The 23567-nt window shown below is 34.3% G+C and overlaps 1 protein-coding gene across 1 annotated transcript in view; it reads right to left on the reverse strand.

Moving 5' to 3' along the window:
- The window catches only part of KCNH7 (potassium voltage-gated channel subfamily H member 7), a 208571-nt gene that overhangs the window by 68032 nt on the left and 116972 nt on the right, over positions 1–23567 (reverse strand). Inside the window, exons 3-4 of the mRNA XM_041403568.1 lie at positions 15914–16073; positions 729–1153 (exon numbers count right to left, since the gene is read on the reverse strand). Of these exons, the coding sequence (XP_041259502.1) occupies positions 729–1153; positions 15914–16073 (585 nt within the window). The remainder of the gene's footprint in view (positions 1–728; positions 1154–15913; positions 16074–23567) is intronic.

Genomic DNA, 23567 nt, shown 5'->3' on the forward strand with positions numbered 1-23567 from the left:
TTATGTGGTAATTTATTTATTAGCTTTCTACCACTGTAATCAAAGACAGCTAATATTCAAACTGATTTTTACACATTTTCATAAATATATAACTGGATGAAGAATGACCATTTGAGATCTACTACAATGAAAAATGAATATACTAGCACAAGGAGAGAAAATCACACTTAAGTTTACACTAAGCATTTCACCATTTCACTAAGTATTTCACTGCTCACTACACAAAGCATGTCAATGGAGTAGCTGAGGATATTTTCTTCAGCATGAGAGAAAAAGCATATCTCAGTGTTGGATCAGTGAACGTAAAATCTGCACATTACAGATTGAAGAGAAATAAACTTATCAGTCTCTGAAGAAGGATTTCATACAATCAAAGACAATCTAATATATATAATTAGAGGAGAGAAAAGTACATGCAATTATAATTTGATCACCTGACTTCCTTCCCCCCCCAACCCCCAAACCAATATTAGCTTTAGGAATGCTGGCCTCAATATTTGCTATATCCCTGTAGAGAAGATCAACACCATGATTCCATCTGTCTCCTTGAAAATGAAAAATAATATTTAGTGTACATAAGCCTGGCATATTTGTGTCCTTAATATTTGCAGTTCACCATTGAGTTATTATATTTAGGTTTGTTTACAAAGTGATTATTATTATTATGAAATATTGAAAAAAATTCTTTTTTAGTACATCAGAGAATAGTGATTGACTTTCTACCATACCTTCACTTGCGTGACGGTCCCTAAAAATGTTCTTGGGGTGGACGTTAAAGCCTTCTATGTCATGTACCGAAGAGGCTCTCCGTATACTACAAATACTTTCCTTTGATCTGGAATGGGTTAGTGGATTGCTTGTCTGTATCATGTCAGGGTAAAGTCTGTCCCACTGCTGCTTAGGTGATGAGTGGTCAAGAGGTCCAGATATATTAACCAAAGGTGAACATTTACTGTGTTGAATCAGTGCTTTTGTATCATCCACTTCTGAAGGACTGCAGCTTTCTTTCGTAGGTGATTTAAAGTGCTTCATTGCCACTGAGTCATCGCTGTGCTTGGACGAATCGATTATGACTGCGTCGGGGTCCTCCTGGGGTAAGGACTGCTTTCTGTATGTCAGAAGTCTCAGTCCAGGTAGCCGGAACCCAAAAAGTCTGCCTACATGTAAATACACAGCAACAGAAGAAAATATTACACATTAGTGTCTGGTCATTCATAAAATGAATGATAGTAGCTATTTCTAGTAAATTAAAATGCTTTATTATAATTCAGTCAGACCTAAGTTTTTGAGCTTAGACTGGGAATAGCAGCATTAATTCTACAGCCTGTTTTAAAAGCCATGAGGTTCAGATGAGTCTTTCTAAATTAAAAATCTATGTATCTACAAAAGACTGCCAGAATATGTCTAACACTTTGCTTGGTAGTTGTTATCCTGAAATAGATATTTGTGGATTCTAAACTAGTGGAACTCTGTGTGCTTATAAATGTACTGCTGATATATGCATTTATTGGCTACAGGTTAAACAAGGAGATATCAGTGCTAATTTCTTGGGATAGAGAAATAAGCTGTATATCAGTTTTGCTACAATCCTCTCCAATACTTACATCTGATGATTAGATGAAACAATTTTAACAAGTTTAAAATGAAAAGTAAAGGAGCAAAGCAAAGAAAAAAGAGTGACACCGCTCTCAAGCCTTAGTTTCACCTATACAATGCAATTGTTCTTTACATTTTCATGGGATGGGCTGAGTTAGGCTTGGTGTCTTGAATGGCAGGGGAGACTATCCTGAGTGTGAGGAAAACTAACACTGTGTAATGGTAAGAAATGGTAAGAAATATCAGTAACTGAGAGGAAGAGTATAACGTGGTTCATAGGAAGAAACTCTAGAGGAAGAATTGCAAAATTTACAGAATATCCTTCTAAAAAAACAAACCTAAATAACAAATATTGTAAGGTTTTGTGTAATACAACCCACAGATGCAGGCATGGGGACTTCAGATGTACAGAAAACATATTAAAGAGTTTAGAAAAAGCAATGCTAAAGAAAGTTTAACAAAATAAAGTAATTAAAATTTTTAAATGGTTAGGTGTGATTGTATAAATAGTTTGACTTATTTAATTGCTTTTTTTATCCCATCACTTTGCTACATAAGTGTTTTCAACAGTGAATCAATAGTGAAATGATTTCTTGGAGAATATTTCAAAGTATATTCTTATTCTCTCTTTCTGGGATAAGAAGTTCTGTTTGGGTTTTAAAAAAGATTTTTTTTTTTTAAGTCAGTTTAAATTGCCAGCATTTGTAGCTACCTAACATTTATTAATATTTACCACTGTAATCTATCAATTAATACTGACATGTTTTGAAATAGTCTTTCTTTTATGCCTATGGCAGACAGTAATTGGAGAACAACAGATGACCCAGCTTAATCATTCAAAGTTTTAAAATGGATGTTCTATATATTTAGTATTGAATATGGAACAGTATTTTGAATTATAAATGAATGAAGGTGAGAGTACCCTGCTCAGGAAAACCTATCTAAGAGCTAAAGCTGCTGTACTAGATGACACCAAAGGTCCATCTAGCACATTGTTGGACCTTGATACTTTCCAGTGGTGGGTACATGAAGAAAGAAATTTAGTCACTACATTGTGTTATTTCTCTTGATAAATGTACTCAGTTTCTAGCTATGCGAATTTCAGAAATTTCCTGAACTAGAGATTGTTTGTTCAAACCACAAACTGAATATTGGGTATACTTTTCTTCTATGAATTTGTCTCAGTGTTTTTAAAAGACGGTGGTAGTTTGATGTGCAAAGAATTCTACACAATATACCTCCATAATTTGACCATATGTTTGTGAAAAATACTTCCCCTTACTTGCTATACACTTATTGCCTTCAGGAGGGTTCTAGTTCCTATAAGAAATAGCTAATTACTTCCTTTTTATAGTGTCAATATAGTCTTAATATGTTTACAGTTTTTCATACATCTGCTGAATTGCTCACAGTATATCTGTTCTGCAAGCTGAAGAATGCTTGTGTAACTGTATTGTGCACCTCTGAACATCCTTTTCACTCTTCTCAGTTACTTTTTATTTCTTATGTAATCCTTTTTGACAATGGCCTGAGCTACTCCCAGACTCAGGGATCAATGCAGTGATATAATGGCTTTTTGTTTTGACTTTAGCTCACTTCCTTACAATTACCAATATTTAATTGCATTTTTAAAATATTTTACTAACTGTGCAAATTTAAGATATTTTTGCAACAGCTGAGAAACTTTCTTGTTGTTTGGTAATAGATAAGTTAGTCTCTAATATTGTGTCTGCAAAAAATTGCTTTCACTGTTTTATCACTTGGCCACTCAGCATCCTTGCATAAGTCTAATCTCATGTAATAGTCTGAATAATTTTTTTACATTCTCACCCCGTTGGAACTTTTTTTGTCCAAGTAATTGAAAATTTTCTATAAAATAAAAAACCTGTGAGACTATTGATAACATCCAAGTGGTTAGAAATCTGGTGATTTATTTCCACCTTTTTTCCCTACTTTAAAATATAAATACAAGTAATGATATTACTTTTTTGTCCTTGACAATTTTTGAAAAAGTTTGTTGAATTCCAAATATTTCGCATTGTATTTATCACTCCAAGCATATACACACAACAGTAAAATAGACAGAAATCTCTGTTAGGTAAACCAGAGTCATGAGTGTTTAAAATAGCAGTTAAAAGTGCCAATTTTCATTCTGCACAGTGATATGCACCAGAGTGAATCTTGGGAGTGTGTGATTTCTTCTAACTTACTAAGTAAGCTTGAACACTACAACTGCTCACAGTTGAAATCAGTGAAGAACGTAAAAAAAAAAAAAAATTTTAAATGCACATAAAATTGAGCTGTAAAGCGGCCTATAAATCAATTTTGAAAGCTTATTGCATCCAAAGACTATAATTCTCTTTTTTTATCAATTACACTGAAATTCTTAAAAAAACACCATTCATAACAATTTCTGGCATTAGACACTATTCGAGGTTTTTTGTTGGCACTCTATTTCAGTCATATTCATGGTGCTGCAGATGGTCTTTTCTGCCTCACCACGTTAATATGACCACGTTATACTGCATTACTGATTTAGCTGTCTAACTGCAATTCAGCTGGAAAGAATACTCAGTGAGAATTTTGCTTCTTGTGAAGACTTTTGGGCATAAAATATAAAACTTAAATGAGCAGCTTTTTGCTTTCCTTTTATACACTGTAATAAATAGTCTCAAACCCTATTTCCTGCTTTTTAATTTGAATATTCCTAAGAGAAGGAGTCTTGCTATTCTTCAGTGACCAGGTAATGAGCTACATGGTGTGTTGAACATTCATCTCTCTCCTGTAGCTAAAGTTATCAGGGGGCCCATTCAGAATTTGTGTAGTTTACTGATCTGAGCTGAGCAAGGAAGTGTAATAACACAATTTGTCATGAAGCAAAATTCATTCAGGCCTCAGGCCTGCTGTCCCAGTATAGAATAAAAGTGCCAGTGGGAGCTTTCCTGGCCTCATGTGTATGGGGTGAAATCTTTTGTTTGGTAATGGACAACCCTTGCTTTGTGTAAGTATGGTGTCAGAGCAGACAGATCTTGGCTTACAATTCTCAAACATGTTTCAGATGCAACTGGCTATTTACTATGAATTCAGAGATAATATTACATTAAAATCCTTACATTTATTAAAGACTAGATTGCCAAATTCTTCTTAATGCTGAGTCAGAGATTTGTATGATTGTGTCTTCCTAAGAGCAATTGAGGAAAGCAGTTGCGTCTGAGTCACAATTCCAGGCGTACATTCCACCTCCTCCTTTCAAATCTCACTTTACTGAATAAGTAATTTGCAAATGAGTTAATCTGTTGGTTGCACTTATTCTCTGTGCCATCTCAGCTGTTAAAGTTTCTAAATAGTAGAAGTCAGTCCAAAAATATCACTGTAGATGATATAGGACACTTCTAAACTGTTTACAGATGAATTGTCTCCAAAGTCTCAAACTCAAATTGACTTTTCTCGTGTTCGGGAACCCTTTTTTAATTGTGTCTCATATTTTGGGATATCAAAGGAGAAGACTTATAATTTATGGAAAGAAAAAGTTTAGATTAATAATTTTGTGGGAAAAATGCAGGGAAAATCCTATCTTGATAAGCAAAATTAATATCCTTGTTTTTCCATATATTTTGCAGTAAGAAGTGCTAACGTTATTAGAAGATTGCTATTCTTAGACACTGAAAGTAACCATATGGAATTTTGTGTCAGGAAAAAAAAAAAGGAAGAATGAAAGTTAGTTCCCAAAAGACCTTATCAACAGCTATGATCATGATTGGAAATTTTCTGTCCCGTCAATACAAAACAGGGTATTCCAGCAAAAATATCTGAAGGACTTCTTTCGTAACCCAATACACTTGCATGGCTAGTGATTCTTGTGTCAGTTCTGTGCAAACATTTCATAAAAAGGAAGAGAAATTATATTTGGCCTGGCTGTTGTCTTGATACAGTGAAGGTATTCCCCAAATTTCTAGTGATGAAAATGTATATTTACATACAAGACACAGTGGTTAAGTCAGAGAAGTGCCTGCAACTGAGAAAGTTTTACCTTCTCTGCAATTTCTTTAGTGGTCTCTGGGTAAAGGTAGATGTTGTGTCATCTCCCAAAGTTTGTTTAGCCCATGTCAATGGGATTCCTGCAATACTATCCCAAGCACTGCAGAAGGATAATCCTAAGAGACGGCAGCTGAAAAGTTGTGATGGCTTCTCAAAGAATTGCTCAGCCAGCTTTTGTAGCACCACTAGTAGTATTGTTCTTTTCATACTGATGCTAAACAGTTATCCAAACCCCAGAATGTGAAAGCAAAAGGAAAAATATTAGCTGGTCTCAGGCTCCCTAGCTGGCAGCCAGATTTAGTCTTTTTGTCTCAACATTCTCTAGATTTAGACTTTCCAAAATCAAATCAAAGAGCTCAAATGTACAAACAATTTGCAGAAGATTGCCTATATGAGGTGTAGAAGCTGTCAGAACTGTTTCCTGGTGTGATGTGCCACTTCTCCTAGGCTGAGAGCTGAACCAAAGTGAGCTGCTCATATTTCTGAACAACCTATTGTCTGTGGTAGGGTGTTGAAGAAAATCATGTCTTGGATAGTTTTACAATGGTGAATGACTGATCTGGCTATAATATGAAACATATGTTACTTTTTCAATATATAAGATTAAAAAATAGAACATAGATATCCACAATGACCAACCTATTATAAACAGATTTCCTTGACAAGGGCAGGTAAGACAGGTCGATTATGACAGACTGTCTTCCAGAGCATGAGCTAATTCCATAATACCTTTGTTCTGAAGCCTTCCCCAAAGAATAAGCAAAATTACTTTCACAGTAGTAGCACAAGTCAGACCTTTGCTGAAATATTTTCTCATTGAATGTCACAGAATTCCAGGATTTAGATTATCAGAAATACGTCACAGATTGTTATTGAATTGCTGCTCAAAGGCTTGGAAATATCATCTAGCAACTCATGCAACAGACTAAAGGAAATGATTGCTTTTGAGAATTGGAATCCCTAAACACTGAGTGTCTAAAATAGCAGCAAATACTTGAATTTACTCTATGCAAACTCTGCGGCATATGATGATGCCTTATTTTCTGTCTGGGCACAGCAGGCCCTGGGACAAAGAATTACAGAGACAATTTTGGTTTTTTCAGTTCTTTTTCCCAAAATGTATTGAAGCATACTTAAGTGGATAATTTTCTTGCACTGCTCATTAAATAAGTTATTTTCAGGAGGAAAAAAGTAAGGCATATGCAATTATTAACATTAGAAACTAGAACTCATAATTCTCAGACACTGAATACTGTTTTATCCTTTGGTGTGGTCTCCTTTAATTTTGGCTCTTTTAGTTTTCTGTAAAATTTAAGGTTGTGTGTGTCTTCTACCAGTAGAAGAAACCAGAGATCTTCTTTGTGTTCTCTTGTAAGTGAGAAAGATTAAACTTTGATATCTGCACAAAGGACTCTGTCAGAATACGAAAGGAAGGGAATGAAGTCTCTGACTGCTTGTGGGGCTCTGCTGTGTGGGGATGATAAATGAATTTAGTCAGAACAAAGTAAACAAGGTCTCCCTCAAAAGACAGAATCTGGAATGTCAATATGAATTGGTACATTTACATGTTTTTCTTCCACTTGGTGATAGAAATGTCATTTTACTATCTTATTCATTACACTTACAGGAGTTGAAGTGCTTTTATAAAGACCTGTATGAAAAAGGAATTTTTTGTCCTCTCAGAAAGAGATTTTACTTCTTGCATTTTTATTTCTTAAATATGATTAGAAGTATGAAAGAAAATAAAAGAAGTAAATAACTGCAATGAAATAAAATAGCAAGCATCACAGAAAATATTATATCTAAATTATTTGTTACCTAGAGCAATATTTAGCTGTCTTGGCATGACTATGGGGGGGTTTTTGGCAGCTGGGAAAAAGAATTTATTCTATTCATTAAATCACGCTCTCAAGAAATTCTCAGCCCTTCATCACCCTTGCTGCCAGGCTTCATAGGAAAAAAAATATTGCTTTTCTCTGAGACAGGAAGCCTGAAGATGTTTTCTATGTTTTAAGACTGAATTCATACACCACTCTCCATTTCTGCAATGTGTTTTGTCTCATATATTGACTGAAGTTTTTATGCTCTGCATACTGCAACTTTCAGTAATAATAAGATGAGAAGTATCATTAAATTTGGATTTTATATGTCATATAATTATACTAAATTTAATAGTTTACCTGTTATATCTGTATTTTTGCAGAAATAAATATTGAGACAGTGAGAGCAAGAGCCATATTATGACTTGCACTCTTCTAGAAATATATAAAATGTAATGAGATCTTAAAATAATATAGCCAGAATAAAGCAATAAAAGGACTTTTGTAGATAGAATTTTAGAAGATAGATTTACCTGAAGAAGAGCCACTTGAAAGGTTGTTACCATCTGAAATACAATTAAACTAAATTTACAAAAAGCTTTTGCTTGAAACAGATTCAAAAAATAAACAGACTATTAAGAAAAGAAGGCGGAATATCAAATTTACACACATTTTAGAAGCAAATTCAGGTAGCTTAAATTCAAATACAATATATGTAATAAACAGAAGAATTGTTCTGAAAGTCCATTGGCTTTTCATTTGGAAAATTTAAGAAATATTAAATTAAGAAATATTTCCAATTACCAAATTTTAAAGCTGGCTAAGGTTCCAGACAGAAAACTAAAGTAGGTGTACACAGACTAACATGCTATTTCTTGTGAAATGAAACTTCTACGTAATGATAAATTTTTTGCTAGACGATGACAATTTTATTTGGATGAAACTTACTGAAAAGTTGAAAAATTCATAATTTTCATTAGAAGAATAGACTTTATTCACTGACAGTTGTTCAGAATATGAGCTTAGTTTCATGTTGCTGATAGGCCTCACTTATTTAATCTCTTCACGGCAAGAGCTCTTCAGTCTATGTGTCCTTGCCAGTTGCTCTCAGGTTTTTGATATGCCCATCTTGCATGGATTCTTAAAACAATCAAGTAATAATGATAGGATTCTATGCTTGAGAAGTAAGACATGGTGGAGGTAAACTCCCTCATTTTTTTCTATAGATCTGTTTTGTTTGCTTATCTTAAAGCAAGCCTTTTCATGGTGAAGACTATAAATGAAAAAAACATACTTCTTGTAAACATCATCTAAAACCTTCTCAAATTCATTGGAAATATTTCCTGCTTTCTACTAGAGTAATTTTTGTCTAAGTTTGAGATACCCTGGTAGTTCTGATTTTTTTCCTCTTCAAGGTCAAAATCTATAATTCAATTTGGCAAGTGCCCAGATGTGTTAAGTTCTCTGTGCTAATTCTTATTATTAATAATAGAGATGTGTCTCTTTCTTCCATCAGAGAATGAAGTAAAACTCACTACCTTTATACTTTCCTGAGGGTATGTATTATAATGTGGGATGACTTCAGAAAATGATTATCTTAGCCTTCAAGTTACCTCACAAAACCTCCCCTGTTTTAAATGTCCTGAAAGGAACAGATAGAAAGGAGACCTGTTAAAAATTAAGAAAAATATATCACTGGAAGACCTGTGTGGTATGCAAAAGTTGCCTCCACTGAAAGCTACTGAAAGCTGTGTCACTCCCTCTTTTTCATTTTCAATCTCTTTAAGCAGAGATTGCTTTTTCATACTGAATGTTTGTACAAGACATAGCAAAATAGCTCTGCGATCGTAGCTGGCTGAGGCTGTAATTTAAACAGCTAATTACAGTTCATGGAATCCAGGGAGGCTTCCTTTCTGAACTGAGCCCCAACAGCAGCCATTATGAGGAAACAGAAGTAGAGCTACTCCAATCATATTTCTCTGTAGAAGAAGACTAAGAAAAATGATTTATCTCAGTGGCTTTTCTATGAATTTAGGCAGTTAGGTGTTTGTGGAGCACTGAAGGTGGTAATAGCAGAGGTTCTTCTGTCTTTTACTGGTGATTGGTGTTTGGACAGATTCCTTTGCTAAGAGTTCAACTCTGTTTCAGTTTGCCTAATATTTACCGTAATTTACCTTGGAGACAAATACAGATAATTGACACTGGGGTTTTCAGAACTATGCTGCTGGTTGGCTAGATAGAAACCTTTGTCCTCCTGAACACAATTTTTTCTTGACTAGCCCTCACTGAAGATGAATTTGTTTCCAGTGGTGCAGCTAAAAATAAGATCCTGGACAAATTTCTCATTACATTTTGGGCAAATGTATACTTATACGTTGTTACTTATACATGCCATATTCTATGAGGCAAAATTGCATGCACCAATCAGTAACACAGTATTTCATGACAACATTGCAGTCCTAATATTTCTAGGACTAAAAATTTAGGCTTGCCTTTCACTAAACTGCTATACTTACATAGCAAAGTGATTTGCACAGAGGAAAGCAAATACTTTTTAAGATAGCTCTTTGACTGGAAGGAAAATTTAAATTGTAGTTGTGCTTGTTTACAACATCAGTGTGTGGAGCATTCTCTGCTTCTCAGATGTAACTCCATGGCTAGGGCCAGGAAACAGGAAAACTTGCTGAAGAGTAAGCACCTTGAAGAAGTTGATTCAAAGGTTTTCTTTTTATAGTTTTGGCTGGTTTAAGAATATTATATCATTTTATTTGAACCTTATCCAAAAAAGGTTATTTTCCATTTATTGGATGCATAATAGATCCTCTCATTTCCTTCACAGAAAGAAATTCAAGAAATTATTCTAGAGTGTCTTTATTAGGCTTCTAGATTTTGAAATGATAAAATGATAATCCTGAAATATCCCTCTTTGGCAGAATGCAATTCCATGTTTAATCAAATAACTTTTTTTGTGTTTTCTCCCATGAGATAAATAAACACTGTGTTTGGGAACCAATATTTAGCTTACAGGTTAGTACTTCAAGCTAGTCAAACTGTTTTGAAATTAAAATAATAAAACTTGTGATAAAGTTACCTCATCTGACCAGCTATTTTAGCCTACTGATTAATAGAAGTTGTGGTCTACACAGGGTTGGATTAAATACCAGAAAAATCATTATAGGTCAGTAAAAAGGTAGAATGCTCTAGGTGGAGCAGAAAACGAAGACAACTGAGAATTAATTTCTGAAAGGTTTTTCTCATTGCAATCCTCAAATGGTCTCTTTTGAATAGAAAATTGTAGCCACGTTTTTCATATTGAATTCAGAATCCTCAAACTATAGGTTTCTTCCGTTTGAACCGGCTGTTGATTTTATGAGTTCGGTCTATGTCATGGTTGATATTGATATCTTGCAGTCATTAGTTTTACTGACAAGAAGAATTTTACAGCTTTGGGGAATAGAATCAGGTGCTGTGAGCAAACAGAAATTTATGCCACTACTCCTGTAAAATGCTGAAAAACTCCTCATAAAATAACGGAATGGACGAACACGCCACAGTGGAATGTTTGAGAGATTTGGGAATAAAACTGGATACTAAGGATCCCTTTCCTCAATCATTCATATAAAAGACATATTTATACCCAGAAGTTATAGCTTAACACTTTATAATAAGGATTTTAATGAAGTTTGTGCAACACACTGGATGGGAATTCATGTGTTATTTTTGTTAACAGCTGTTACTAGTAGATAAATTTAAATTATAATTTGCAAGTGTTCAAAGAAGTTTTTTGCTAAAGTGGTATAAAATCACATCTCTCCTTAATTTAGTTCATTGTAGAAAATCTACTCAAAGCTCTGTGTTCTTTTTTACAGTGAGTCTAACAGGAAGGAATTCTCTTTTAACATGAGTATCTTGCTAAATATACATTATTTATGCATTATTTCAGTTGGAGTTCAAAATTTTATACAGCTTTGCAAATAGTTAGATTCATGAAAATTTATGAACTACATTTTTGGGAATAATTTTTTATAATTATAGTGACAATCAAGCAACTGTTAGTGTCTTAGAAGGTGTAAGAGAGAACAGTCCAGAAGAAATGTTAGAGATGAGTAAAATCCATTTTTAGGGCTTATGTAGCTCAAAACTATCAGTCTTAACACTTCAATGCACTACACTAATAGTGCTTCATTTACAAAGCAGGAATTTATGTTTTCAAATGTTTCACATGTAAAATGAGGTGGGGTAAAGTTATTAAGAGTTTTTATCTTTGGGTATAGATGTTAATTTCTGGAATTCTAAAATGTTTACATGATTTAAGAAAAGGCAACTCAAAAGACAAGCAAACTTATTAGAAAATAATTCAAGTAAGAATGAGCAGAATTCTCACATATGGAAATGAGACAAAGCTTAGAACGATGGAATGATAAATGGGCATCTCTAGCAGAAATCAGTTTCTCTAAGTCTCTTTTTAAGTGCCCATTGCACAAATATATTCTTCCTGGAGAAGAGAATGTTACCCAGTTGTGGGATAAGTATGTACAGTGGAAATTTCTGCATGTCTCTGAATAAAAAAGATGCAATGGGGATAGTATTAAATTAAGTTTGATTAGAAGTTTAAATGAAAAGATATGGCAAAAGTTTTGGGCTATACCCTTTTTTTCCTCAAAAAAAGGGAAGAGTTATATATGAACAAAGACTTCCTTAGTTTTACTAGGGAACTGCCATACATTGGAAAATAGAATTGCTGCAAAATACAAAACAACAAAACAGAAAAGAGTGAAAAATCAGTTGGCTGTGATTTATTTACAGGGTTAGTGGATGCTATAATATTCTAAAATTTCACTATTTGGTTTTACAAAATCTGCTCCAGCTGCCAGTAAGAACTGGTGATAAATTCTTGCTAGAAAAAATTAGGGGAAGAAAAGGATCAGCTGAAAGAACTTTTGGGCTGCTATTGTGAAGCCACTATCTTCACTTTCCACATTCTTGCCTATTCAGACATTTGCTGCATATAAGATAGGAACTCTTGATCACCAGGCTAGAAAGAATTCTATTTATACTCAAATGTGCTCATCAAACTCCTGAAACATTCTTTTTCTTTTTAATAATCTATTATTATCATCATCTGCCAAGCCCAGTGCTGAATCAGAACCTAACTGTGTTAGCCATCAGCCTGGCACATAACAAAAGACAGGAACCTTGTACTAGAGAGCTTACAAACACTGTTGGAAACATCCATCAGCTTTCAGCTGATAAATTTTTAATTTTTTATCTATCCAGAGCTAAATGCAGTCACTTAGCTAAACCTAAAAAATGCTACTTGTCTTACACAGGGCTTAATTTGTTCAGAGGGTGCTCAGCCCTTTAACAGATTGAAATCCCTCTTTTCTTCACAGCATGAAATGCTTTTATTACGTTATATTAGATTTTACAGAATCACAGAATATTCTGAAATGGAAGGATCGCTGAGTCTAACTTAAGTGAATGACCCATACAGGGATCAACAACAATCCACAGCCTCGATGTTATTAGCACTCTGCTGTAATCTGTCATGAGGAGCCCTATAGTAAGTGGTAGTGTTCAAAACTGTTGGCTGCAGCTTGCAGAATAAATACTTTTAGAAAAAAGGAAAGGCTTTTCAAAGTTACACTTGATAAATTTGATCAAATCTTGATAAATCCATTAAAGGAAGGATGAGACTATGAAAAGTTATCTTCTTTTCTAGGGACAGGAAAATAACTGCAATCTATTTGCTTCCTAATAACTTTTACTTCTTTCCTGCAACCTGACTCAGTCTTCTTTTTTTTTCTTTTTTTTTTTTTTTCTGTCATGTTGAGCAGGCATTCTAATATGAGAAAATTCAATCTAAGGAGCTCTGGAAAGAAATCTCTCATGATCTGTGTGCTTCTGGGTAGTAGATGTTAATGTAATCTGAAATCTTTTGTCTTTTGTCATTAGCTATTGCTTTTCCTGGTTGTTTGTCAGAGATGTATTGCACTTGTTATGTGTCTGGTTCCCTCTCTATTTTTATTCTCTAAATTGGTTGCTGCATTCAAAGGGATTTTGTTGCTTTTTTTCCCCATGAACCAGTACCTATTACTGCCCATTTTTTGTGTGATCCAGTGAAATGAGATCACCTGGTTTACCTGTTCTGAATATGGTGTGATGATGAAGAACTATCTCCTGGAGAATCTGCTGTGTACCTTTCTTATGCTGGGAACATGACATTAAAAACATGTTTTCACTGGTAAGCAATTGACCTTTTTGGACTTTTTTTTTCTAGCTTATTGGTCTCTCTCTGCCTTTTCTGTATTTCAAGGCTTTTTTCTGTTTTAGTCTAAAACCACGATTGAACTGTACACACTATCTTACAGTTATTTCTGGATGTTTTGCATAGCTTGCCCTCTTTCTTGCCAAGAGGAATTTTTGGCTATGTAGCATATTTTGTATCATCATCCATCCCATCCGGCCCACATAACAGTCTGCTCTGAAACCATAAAGCAGCTAGGTAGAAGACAGAGCAGCCTGCTCTAGTTTCTACCAGTTTCTGGCATCTGGCTGTACCCACTAGCAGGAAAATGGTTCAAGTCACCTTTCCTTGCCTCCTTTTGCATCTTCATCTCTCTCTGAGAGAGATCAGATATGTACTGAGCTTGGAGATCCACTTATTAGTTTTTCAAGAACTCTTAGCAAGGAAATCCCCTGTGTATGTCAGGTGTAAATACCACAAAAGAAGAGAAGGATGTATTGACAAAGTGGGGGTATTTTTGCAGATTTTCTCTTTAGTGGCTTTACACTTTAAAATGTGGCAAGTCATAACATTTGAAAGTATACAGTGATGTGTCACAGATATGAGAACAAAATGTTCTTTTTCAAGACATGAAGCTCTGTTTTTTCTACCCAACTGGTATTTTACCTTCTATTTTGTCCATAAAACCACAGTAAGCATGGACAAGCTGAACAATTTTATCTATGTTATAAAACTGCTTTTTAAATGAAGGAAGGAAGGTGATTCAAACTCACAAAACCATGGTATACTAAAAGAAAACCAGAATATGGATAGGATTTACCTGATGTACTTATTATAAATTTTTTCTGATGCCATTTTTAAATTTTTCTGATACCCCTTAGGATTTTAACTATCTAATTAGCAGAAAAAAGTGTTCTCTTGCTATCTCAAAAAACTCCCAACAAAAGCTGCTGTATTGGTTATCAAAAAAACCCAAACCCAGTGCAAAACAGAATAAGCAAAGGAAGCATAAAAGCACAAGATTTTAAATATGTACTGTAAGGGCCATTTACAAAGGATTTTTAAAAATCGTGATATTTGGTGAACAATAATTATTTGCAGACTGAAAGTATCCAGTAATGGAAATTTCCTTTGCCACATTCTTATACACCCTGTCATTGTAGGGTTCTATGGATGTTTCAGGTACTGTGTAGTGTTTGCATCAAGAAAGTTCTGTCCTTGCTTCTCACCAGTGAATTTTACCAGTGAGAATTGTACCAGTCTTTATTTCTTAACTAGAGAAACCTGAAGTGTTGATTTAACAATTGGAATACTTATGTTCCTTTATTGCACTAATGTTAAAGATTATCTCACTGTGAAAAGGTATTTTCCAAGTGTTAATGCTCACTGTTAGAGCATGCTGTGCTTGAGTAAGAGCTTGTACATGCTCTGTGTACAGATGTGGTCTGGGAAATGTGTTCTGGGAAATCTTGTAGTAAGAGTAGATTACGTGAGTGGCGATGTAAAGCAGAAGGATTGTGTGCTGTTGCTGCACACAGTAAAGGTCAGCAGAAGAGCATATGTTCTGCAGATAGTGGGACAGAAAGCTACACAGTGCAGTTGTATAAGTAGACATTTCTGTTGAGTATTTTAATTTTGACAACATTTATACTCCAGAGTGGAATGAAAGCAAAAGCATTTCCTATGCATCCACCCATCCACCCCCATCCTTCAAGTCAATCTAAATACTTCAATTTGATAAAATCAAGATATTTAATTAAGTTATAACTGATTGTTGTATTTTCTAGTCTAATTTAATCACATTTCACCAACTATTAATCAAATGACACCAATTTTTTTTTTTTGTAAAATAGAAATACTCAATTTTGAATAGGCTAAGATGAAATATTTGGGCTATATCACTATGGTTTTTTTTTAAGTTTTCCATTTGTAATTGATTTTTGTCAAGGATAATGCCCTTGTGTGAAAGATTTTAGTATTTATGAATTTATATGTCCTTGTACTATTCACAAGATCTAGGCTGTTAGTACTACCAAAGATCTGACAGATTATTTTACTACCTCTTGCAGTAGGTTTGCTACATTTAGCTTCTTATGATTTCGGATTATTGAGTCAGTCAATGGGATTGTATCCTTTGCTAATCTTATTGCCCATGTTGATTACTTTGCCAGATAAAAGTAGAGGTAAGCAAAAAAAAAAATCATTGCATAACTTACGATTTACAAGTTTAGACGGTAATATTGGCTTGCACTTCTCAGGAGATGCCACATTCTCTTCATCTGTTACATACTCAAAATTAATAATAAACATCATTGCTACTCCCTCTTGATTTTTCACTGGAATTATGTGGGTGTTGCAAATGAAGGTAGATCCTGCAGATGGATTAAAAAAGAAAGAAAGAAATATAAAAATGGAAAGAAATATATCTTTTTTTCAGTTTAGTAAGTCTAGTTACACCAGCAGACAGTGAAGAGCATTTATTTGAATTCAATAATTGAGCATCAAACATATTATTCTTTAATTTTAACAGTAATGTTTTCTTATAAAAAAATACCACTGTTCATAATTTCTTGGAGACTTACCTTTACCAAAAAGTGTCCTTGAAATGTCAATTTTACTTTTTGGTTTCTTTTTTCACTGGAAGTGCCTGTATAGACGGACTTGTAATATGGAGACATTTAACACCAAAAGTAGAAATGTGAACACTGTTCCAACCACAGTCCTTGCAAAAAAAGCAGAACCTGATTCTTCTAAATGTTGAACATTCTTCAAGCATTTGGTTCTATTACACAGGATGAGTCATGCATTAAGTATTTATGGATGTAAATATACCACTATTCTTATTTTAGCTCTCAGTCTTTTGGGGACTTTGGGAAATGTTTAGGTTTGTGTTAAAAATTTTATTTGTAAGTTGTTTTATACTTCATCACAAAAATCTTCTAAACTGTGCTAATAATTTTCAATACTTTTCAGATGGGCTTGACTTAAGTGTTATATACTATTTGAAGTATGAACTTAAAAATACCCTAACTTTCATATGTATGGAGCATACTCTGCCTATACTAAATGTAATAGAGAGTGTAAACTTTCAATACCTTTGGTGCCCAGAATGTTCTTGTTTAAAAATCTAATTACAGATTTAAGGAGTTATTTGTATTAATTCTTCCACTATGGCTTTAGAAGTTTCAGTTGACAAGGTCATTAGTTTTGATTTAATTCTTTCTATTAATGTTACAGAACACAGTGATTCCAAAAATAATGTGATTGCTGTAAGCAATGCAATAATGTGCTAAAAACTTCATGCAGACACAACTGTGAGACGGGGTCTTTCCATGATAACTAGGGACTGGTTTAATGTACATCATCTGCAATTTAGGCACTCAAATGCAGTAATCACTGAAACTTGACAGCCTGTGCAGTTTGACAAAAACAGATCTTGATCTAGATTGTACAAGAGCTTTTTTTTTTTTTTTGTTTGTTTGCTTGTTTCCATTGAGGAGAGATAGTACAATTTATATCATTACAACCAAGACCAGATTCTGGCCTCTAATATTTAATGTAATACTTGCTATAATGTGGTATATCTGGCAATTTGAGTTATGTATAAAATTGACATGCTGGCCTTTCAAGTTTTGCAGCTGTAACTTCCATCCATTTAATAAAAGAGTTAAGCTGTGGCACTTGCCACAGTTTCCATGGTTACAAGCTCAATGTCTTTAGTAAATAGAAAATAAGCAATTTAAGACTGTTCCATTAGAGCTAAAAATAGAAGTGCTGCAGGCCAACCATTGCAACATAGACTGGTTAAACAGAGAGGCGCGAGAGAATTTAGAATAATCTTTGGCTTTTAGCTAACAAATAAAATACATACTGAGTTCAAAAAGTCAAAATTATATTAATTGATTTGCTTGGAAGGCAATGATAATGGATGGTTTTGACATGAAGATTTATAAGCTGAGCAGGTATCCCCCAGTAAGTGGGAACCTGGAAGTGGGGCTCAGCTAAGGAATGCATGGCTTTGAATAACACTGCAGTGGATCAAAGGTTTGTCAGTATTTGCAAAGGAGGATGATGAGAACACTCTTTAACAACTTTCCTGCTTTTGAAGGCCAAAGGTGTTTCAGCTTTTCAAATGCTTCCCACAGTGCTAAGTAATGACACTATTTCCCATTTGTGTAGAACATTCCTCCCTCAAGAATTTACAGACCTCATTTGTACTGGAGCTAGGGATTTGCATCTCTGCGGAGATGCAGGAGTTGTTTAACAGTCCACAGCTTTAGAACATGGCAAAAAGAGCAGATGATTGAAAATTTAAGCTGTATGTAGAAATATTTCAGGAACAAAAAATAGGAAAGGTTCATGTTTGGTATAATTTAGAATGGTTCCTTTGAAGACCAAATACCCCATAAACTAGTCAAGTCCACTGCAGTTCATTAGTCTGAATTTTTCAAAGAAAACCAGGCTTTTTAAAGGGAAAGGAATATTTACTTTTTTTGCAGTACTGGAAGTGGAATGCTGCAAGTTAACCAAAATATAATGACAGTCGCAGTCACGGTTCGTGACATTGTTAGTGTTTTTCTTTAGTACAGACTCTGCTATCTGCCTCACACATCTCAGTATCTAGCTCTACTGAACGGATAATAAGGAAATACAAAATGCAAAATAGCAAGGAATACTCTAGTATGATTTAAAAAGAAGAGGTGGGTACAAATAACATTGGTAAATTCTAAAGATAAGCTTTGAGTTGTTAGAGTTGATAGCAACAAAGAAATAATAATAAGAAGCTTGTTTACAAACAATCTTATTCAGTATTTGCGCTCTGGCATCCCACTGCTCTTCATTGCACTCAGCATGTTTTTCCTGTTTTGTCTCTATGCTGAATATTTCAAAAGTAAGACATGCTTCTGATGAACAATAAAAATGGTAATGTAGTTTTTGGAATTTGCATTTCTTATCTAACAGCACCAGGCAGGTGGATGATTTAATGAGAACAACTAAGAAAATAATACCTTTATAATTAATAAATTCAATATCCAGTAATATATCTGAATTTTCTCACGATTACTACTGAGGAGTAATCATGAAATATACCTGGTTTGCTCTCTTATCATCATTGGAGATGATAGAGGACAAGTTGGATATTTTCTTGTCAGCTTGAATTCCATGGTTATAGGGACTTGTTTTCTTTTCTTTTATTCTTATTTATATTCTTATTTCTTTACATTGTAAAGCCCACTCTTTCATCTAGCTAAATTAGTGGAAAAATATCCATATGGGAAGAACAGATTTCAGTCCCCTATTTCCTGTGTAGATGTGATGTACAATTCCATGGTTATGTATTCAATAGTATAATTTCACATGACCACATAGACTTGTGTCAAACAAATAACTGTAAAAATACATACACAAGAGAAATAGAAGTTGTTAGAAATAACAACTTAGGGTATAGAAGGGTTTTATAAGGATCTATTGCACTATTTGAGCAATTCTAATGAAGGAAAACCTATTTATCTATCTGTCTGCGTAGTGTTTAAAGCTGACTTGCTTGAAAAGATCAGTACGAGGCAGGAACATCAAACCAATTAATCTGGTTCATAAACGTTATTTATCTTTCCAGTGATTTTGTATGGAAGATTTTTGGGCAGATTTTTATAATACTGCATCTTCTAGATACAACTGTATTCATTTATTAGAATTGTGGTAGTTCCACTTATCAGCAATTTGGAGAGGACAATGCATCTAGTACAACAGTGAAGACACTCAAAATTCTCATATGAAAAACTCTGACAATTAAGCTTTGAAAAATGACAAATCCCAAACAACTAATTTGATTCAGCCTTCCTGGGAACACAATCTTCATATGCCATTTTATATGCCAAGCGCAAAGGATCCCTGAAAAATGAGGCATTTAGGTAATTGTCTTAATTCTGCAGAATTGCCACGGTTCACACAAGAGCCTTTCAAAATCATCATGGCTCTTCAGGATGGCACTGGAACCCTCTTGCCCTGAATGGGTTTTACAGTTGCTATGTTTCCCCATTTAAAAATTCAGACTCCTGCACTCAGTACAAATTTGAGGACAGCCTTTAGAAGGCGGAGACTGGTTTCAATATATTTTGGAACCAATCTTGGCTCCCTGTGCCAAAGAATTTATGACTTCTCAGATATTTTTTGTTACTAGAGCTGCTGTAGACAACTGACTACGGCTATAGAAAGAAAAATATTGAACATGTCCTCTGCACGCATGTAGAAATTTCTGGGCAGAGTGACCTCATACCTAAGTTTCTCAGGATTGTGATAATTTTTTACTTCTGTGGCTTACAAGTAGTCCTGTGTAGGTATCTCTACAATCCATAGCCACCTCTGCTCATTTGAAATTGAAGATAACAAAGAATAAATCAAAACATAACAAAGAAAGAGCCAATGACAGCTTGCCTACTAAAACAAGACCAAAGACAGTAAAAAAATAGAGGCAGAGATACTCTGCATTTCCAGATCTTGACCTGTTTGCTGTTTGCCAGATAGCTCTGAATGAAACATGCCTGCAGTACCACAATTTTATGGTAATATAGGGACAAGAGAAAGATGCTGGATATTCTTTGCACTTTTACAAAATAATCACTATTTTTATTTTGGAAATAAATACCCTCCAGTTCCCTTAATAGGATTCTCACTTTGTCATCAAAACAAATGCTCAAAATGCCTTCTCTCAGAGGCATAAACTTAAAACTACCAATTATAGTAGAAATGCAATTAAATATATTTAATATTCAATTGTGTACTAAGCTTCGTCTTAATTCTATCACCATTTTACTGACACGGGGCACAGAAAAGTCCACATAGTTCCCACTTTGTTAGTAATTAAGTGAAATGCTGTTTTCATAGATTCTTTTTTGACTAGTTACTGTGAAATTATTAGAGTGTGATTGCTATTATAACACATAGAAACTTAATATCTGTTCTTGCTTTTTTAAGCAAGAGTTGACTTCTGTAAATGCAAAGAATGCTATGCATTCCAAAACATAACCAATCTTATTTTGTTATCCTATGTCCATGTTTATAGCCTTATTTGTCCTTTCATCATAGCATGGCTTATGGGGATTGCCCAATGTTAATAAGAACTTCTCTGGGGAAAGAAAAGAGCTAATCTGAGGGAGAATTAATGTGGAAGATCAGAAAAACCCTTCTGTCTTTGCCTGTTCATTATGTAATCTTCATCTTTGGGATGTGGAGCCAAAGCATGGCTTTCTACTGACTTCTAAACTTCACAAACTCAATATCCTCTTCCTTCCTAATGGTCAAAAATCCCATTACATTCTACTTCTTTCAGCTTGGGAATGGTCTTGGAAAGGTGTAATATTTTTCCAGGCAGAAGATAAAGGGAACTTAATGAAATTAAATTTATGTGCTAATCTTGGAAAAGGAGATACTGTCCTGCTTTGTGCAGACATTCAGGAAGGCTGAGACGGGGAGCTTTATCCACCATGCTCAGCATACAAGTAGTAACAAGCCCCTCAGGACCATGTGAAATGCAGTTAATGAAAGTCTTGTTCTCTGGCCTAAACTGCTGTTTATAATCCATTTTATCACTAAATGCTGGCAGATAAAGGACATAGACATGCTTTTAATACGGAACAAGGAAGAGTCACAGGAATTGTGGGTAGAGGAATTACATGGAAGGCAAGGTGGGAAGGGGGACACAATATCTTGTGAAATAAAGCTGTTGCTTGCACACAGCTGCTAAGACTTTCACATTCCTGAAATACTCTAAGAATTGGAAGAATATTCATATTTTATACATCTTTGTGTGAGATGTAATTCTGGCTTAATTCCCTCTTGCTCCATAGCTACTTTCAGCCAAACTTTAAAAAAAGGAATGGTAGTAAGCCAAAACCTCTGTTTTTCCTGTGTGTTGTCAAGGTTCTAGTAACAACATTTTAAAAACTTGTTGTAGAAAGCAAGAAAGCAAATGCTTTCAATGGTGCAGAAGAATGACACCTGAAATGGACTGGTTGTAATTTATTAATGAGACCAGTATAGCAAAGTATTTTGTATTCTTGAAAGGTTACAGACAAAGAAAAAGAAATAAAAAAAAACCAAAAAAAAAAAACCAAAAAAAACCAAAAAACAAAACAAAAAAAAAAAAAAAAAAAAAAAAAAAAAAAAAACATGCCCAGGGAATATTTGCTCTGCTTTGTGTGATTTTTTGTGACTTATCTGTGAAGAAAGTCCTTTCTTTTATGCTTAAAATTCAGAAGCCTATTTACCCCCACTTTGAAGTCCACTCTAAGCAAACACTGTGTTAGGTGATGTTTAGTTGGCATTTAGGGACAATTGCACTGGGGATGTGTATTGAATATTCAAGCAAAGCCAGTTTGTCAAATAATGAGGCATGATGTGTATTGTGATGTGGGGACTCAACATCACCAATCAAGGACTGAAAATCCAATTCTTTCTGTTTCTATTCAAGCATAAGCCAGGAACAATGCAGTATGTCATAAGGAATATTGTTTTAAACAATGCAAAGTTTTACACTCTTTCTGAAATCATGCTAAGTCTATTCCTGTAATGCTGTGTTGAAAAGAGCCATGCATAATTTCACATGGTTTATGCTAAAGGACTCCTTTAGCAGCAAATACCTTCGCAAACCTATTTTTCTGTTAACTAAAACTAAGATTTATTAACAGATTTTCACAACTTAGTTTTCTTGTTTATACAATACAAATGAGTGAAAGAAGGACTGAATCGGCCCTGAAAATATTTCCCAGCACTTTGTGATGTAGAACCATGTCTCTGGAGACAGATACCACATAATTACGTGCTCAATTCAGTTACAACCCCATGAGAAAAAATTGGACAAATGCTTCTGCCTGTTTGTACCTGCAGCTTTTTGCATCTTTGCAATTGATGTAATTTATTCAGACCTTTGGAGACATCTGATTTGTAAATACCTTATTTAAATTTCAGCACAACTTTAGCTTATAGCAAAGAATTACCTTTGGATGTTCCTTTCTTTCCTGCCCTGCATTTGTAATGCAGCTGCACACATAAGGAATAAGAGAAAACTTGATGCTAAGACTAAGGATGATTATTTTGGTAGCTACAAAAAGCATCTATTCTGGGTATTGCAGTTTGCATTGCAATTGTTGCCTGTTGCTGCCCTTCAGTTGGTAGTACTGGTATAATGATGGTACTGGTATATATATTTATATGTATATATATTTATATTACTGGTATATATATATTTTATATTTATGAATATATATATATTTATATATATATACTGGTAATTGGTGGTACTGGTATAATTTTACTTTCTTCTAAAAGTGTGAAGACTAAAGAGATGAAAAGGATTTTAATCAAACCAACATTAAAAATGAATGAAGAAATTAAGGATAACTCAAAGAAACTCTTGATCCCATTTTCACAATTGAATAAGTAGTAGATAACAGCCCCACTCTTAAACTGTGTCTCATAAATTTCCATATAGAACTTTGGGCAATGGGTTATGCAACTCCCTTTAGCTTTTACCTCTATCTTCTGAGCTGTATACCACCATTTTCCATATACCACCTTGCCCCCATAAGTGGCAAGGATGGGAAATTCACATGCTTCCTATATCTGTGTGATTGTCTATTCTGAACGACTCAATGCAGAGAGAAATTAAAATAAATGTTAGATTGAAATGTATTATATCCCTTTTCAATTGAATAGCTGTGTTTAAAGGGGATGGGTAGAGACAAGAAGAATGTATTTGGCTGACATTTATTAGGGACCTTACAGTGATTAAGTGAGACCTACTTCCTTTGGCATTTTACTCCACCCTCCTCAGCAAATATTCATTCTGTCACTGAAATTGTTGCTGA

The sequence above is a fragment of the Onychostruthus taczanowskii genome, unplaced genomic scaffold (genome assembly GCF_017590055.1).
Source record: "Onychostruthus taczanowskii isolate IOZ18803 unplaced genomic scaffold, ASM1759005v1 scaffold20, whole genome shotgun sequence".
NCBI classification, from domain to species: Eukaryota; Metazoa; Chordata; class Aves; order Passeriformes; family Passeridae; genus Onychostruthus; species Onychostruthus taczanowskii.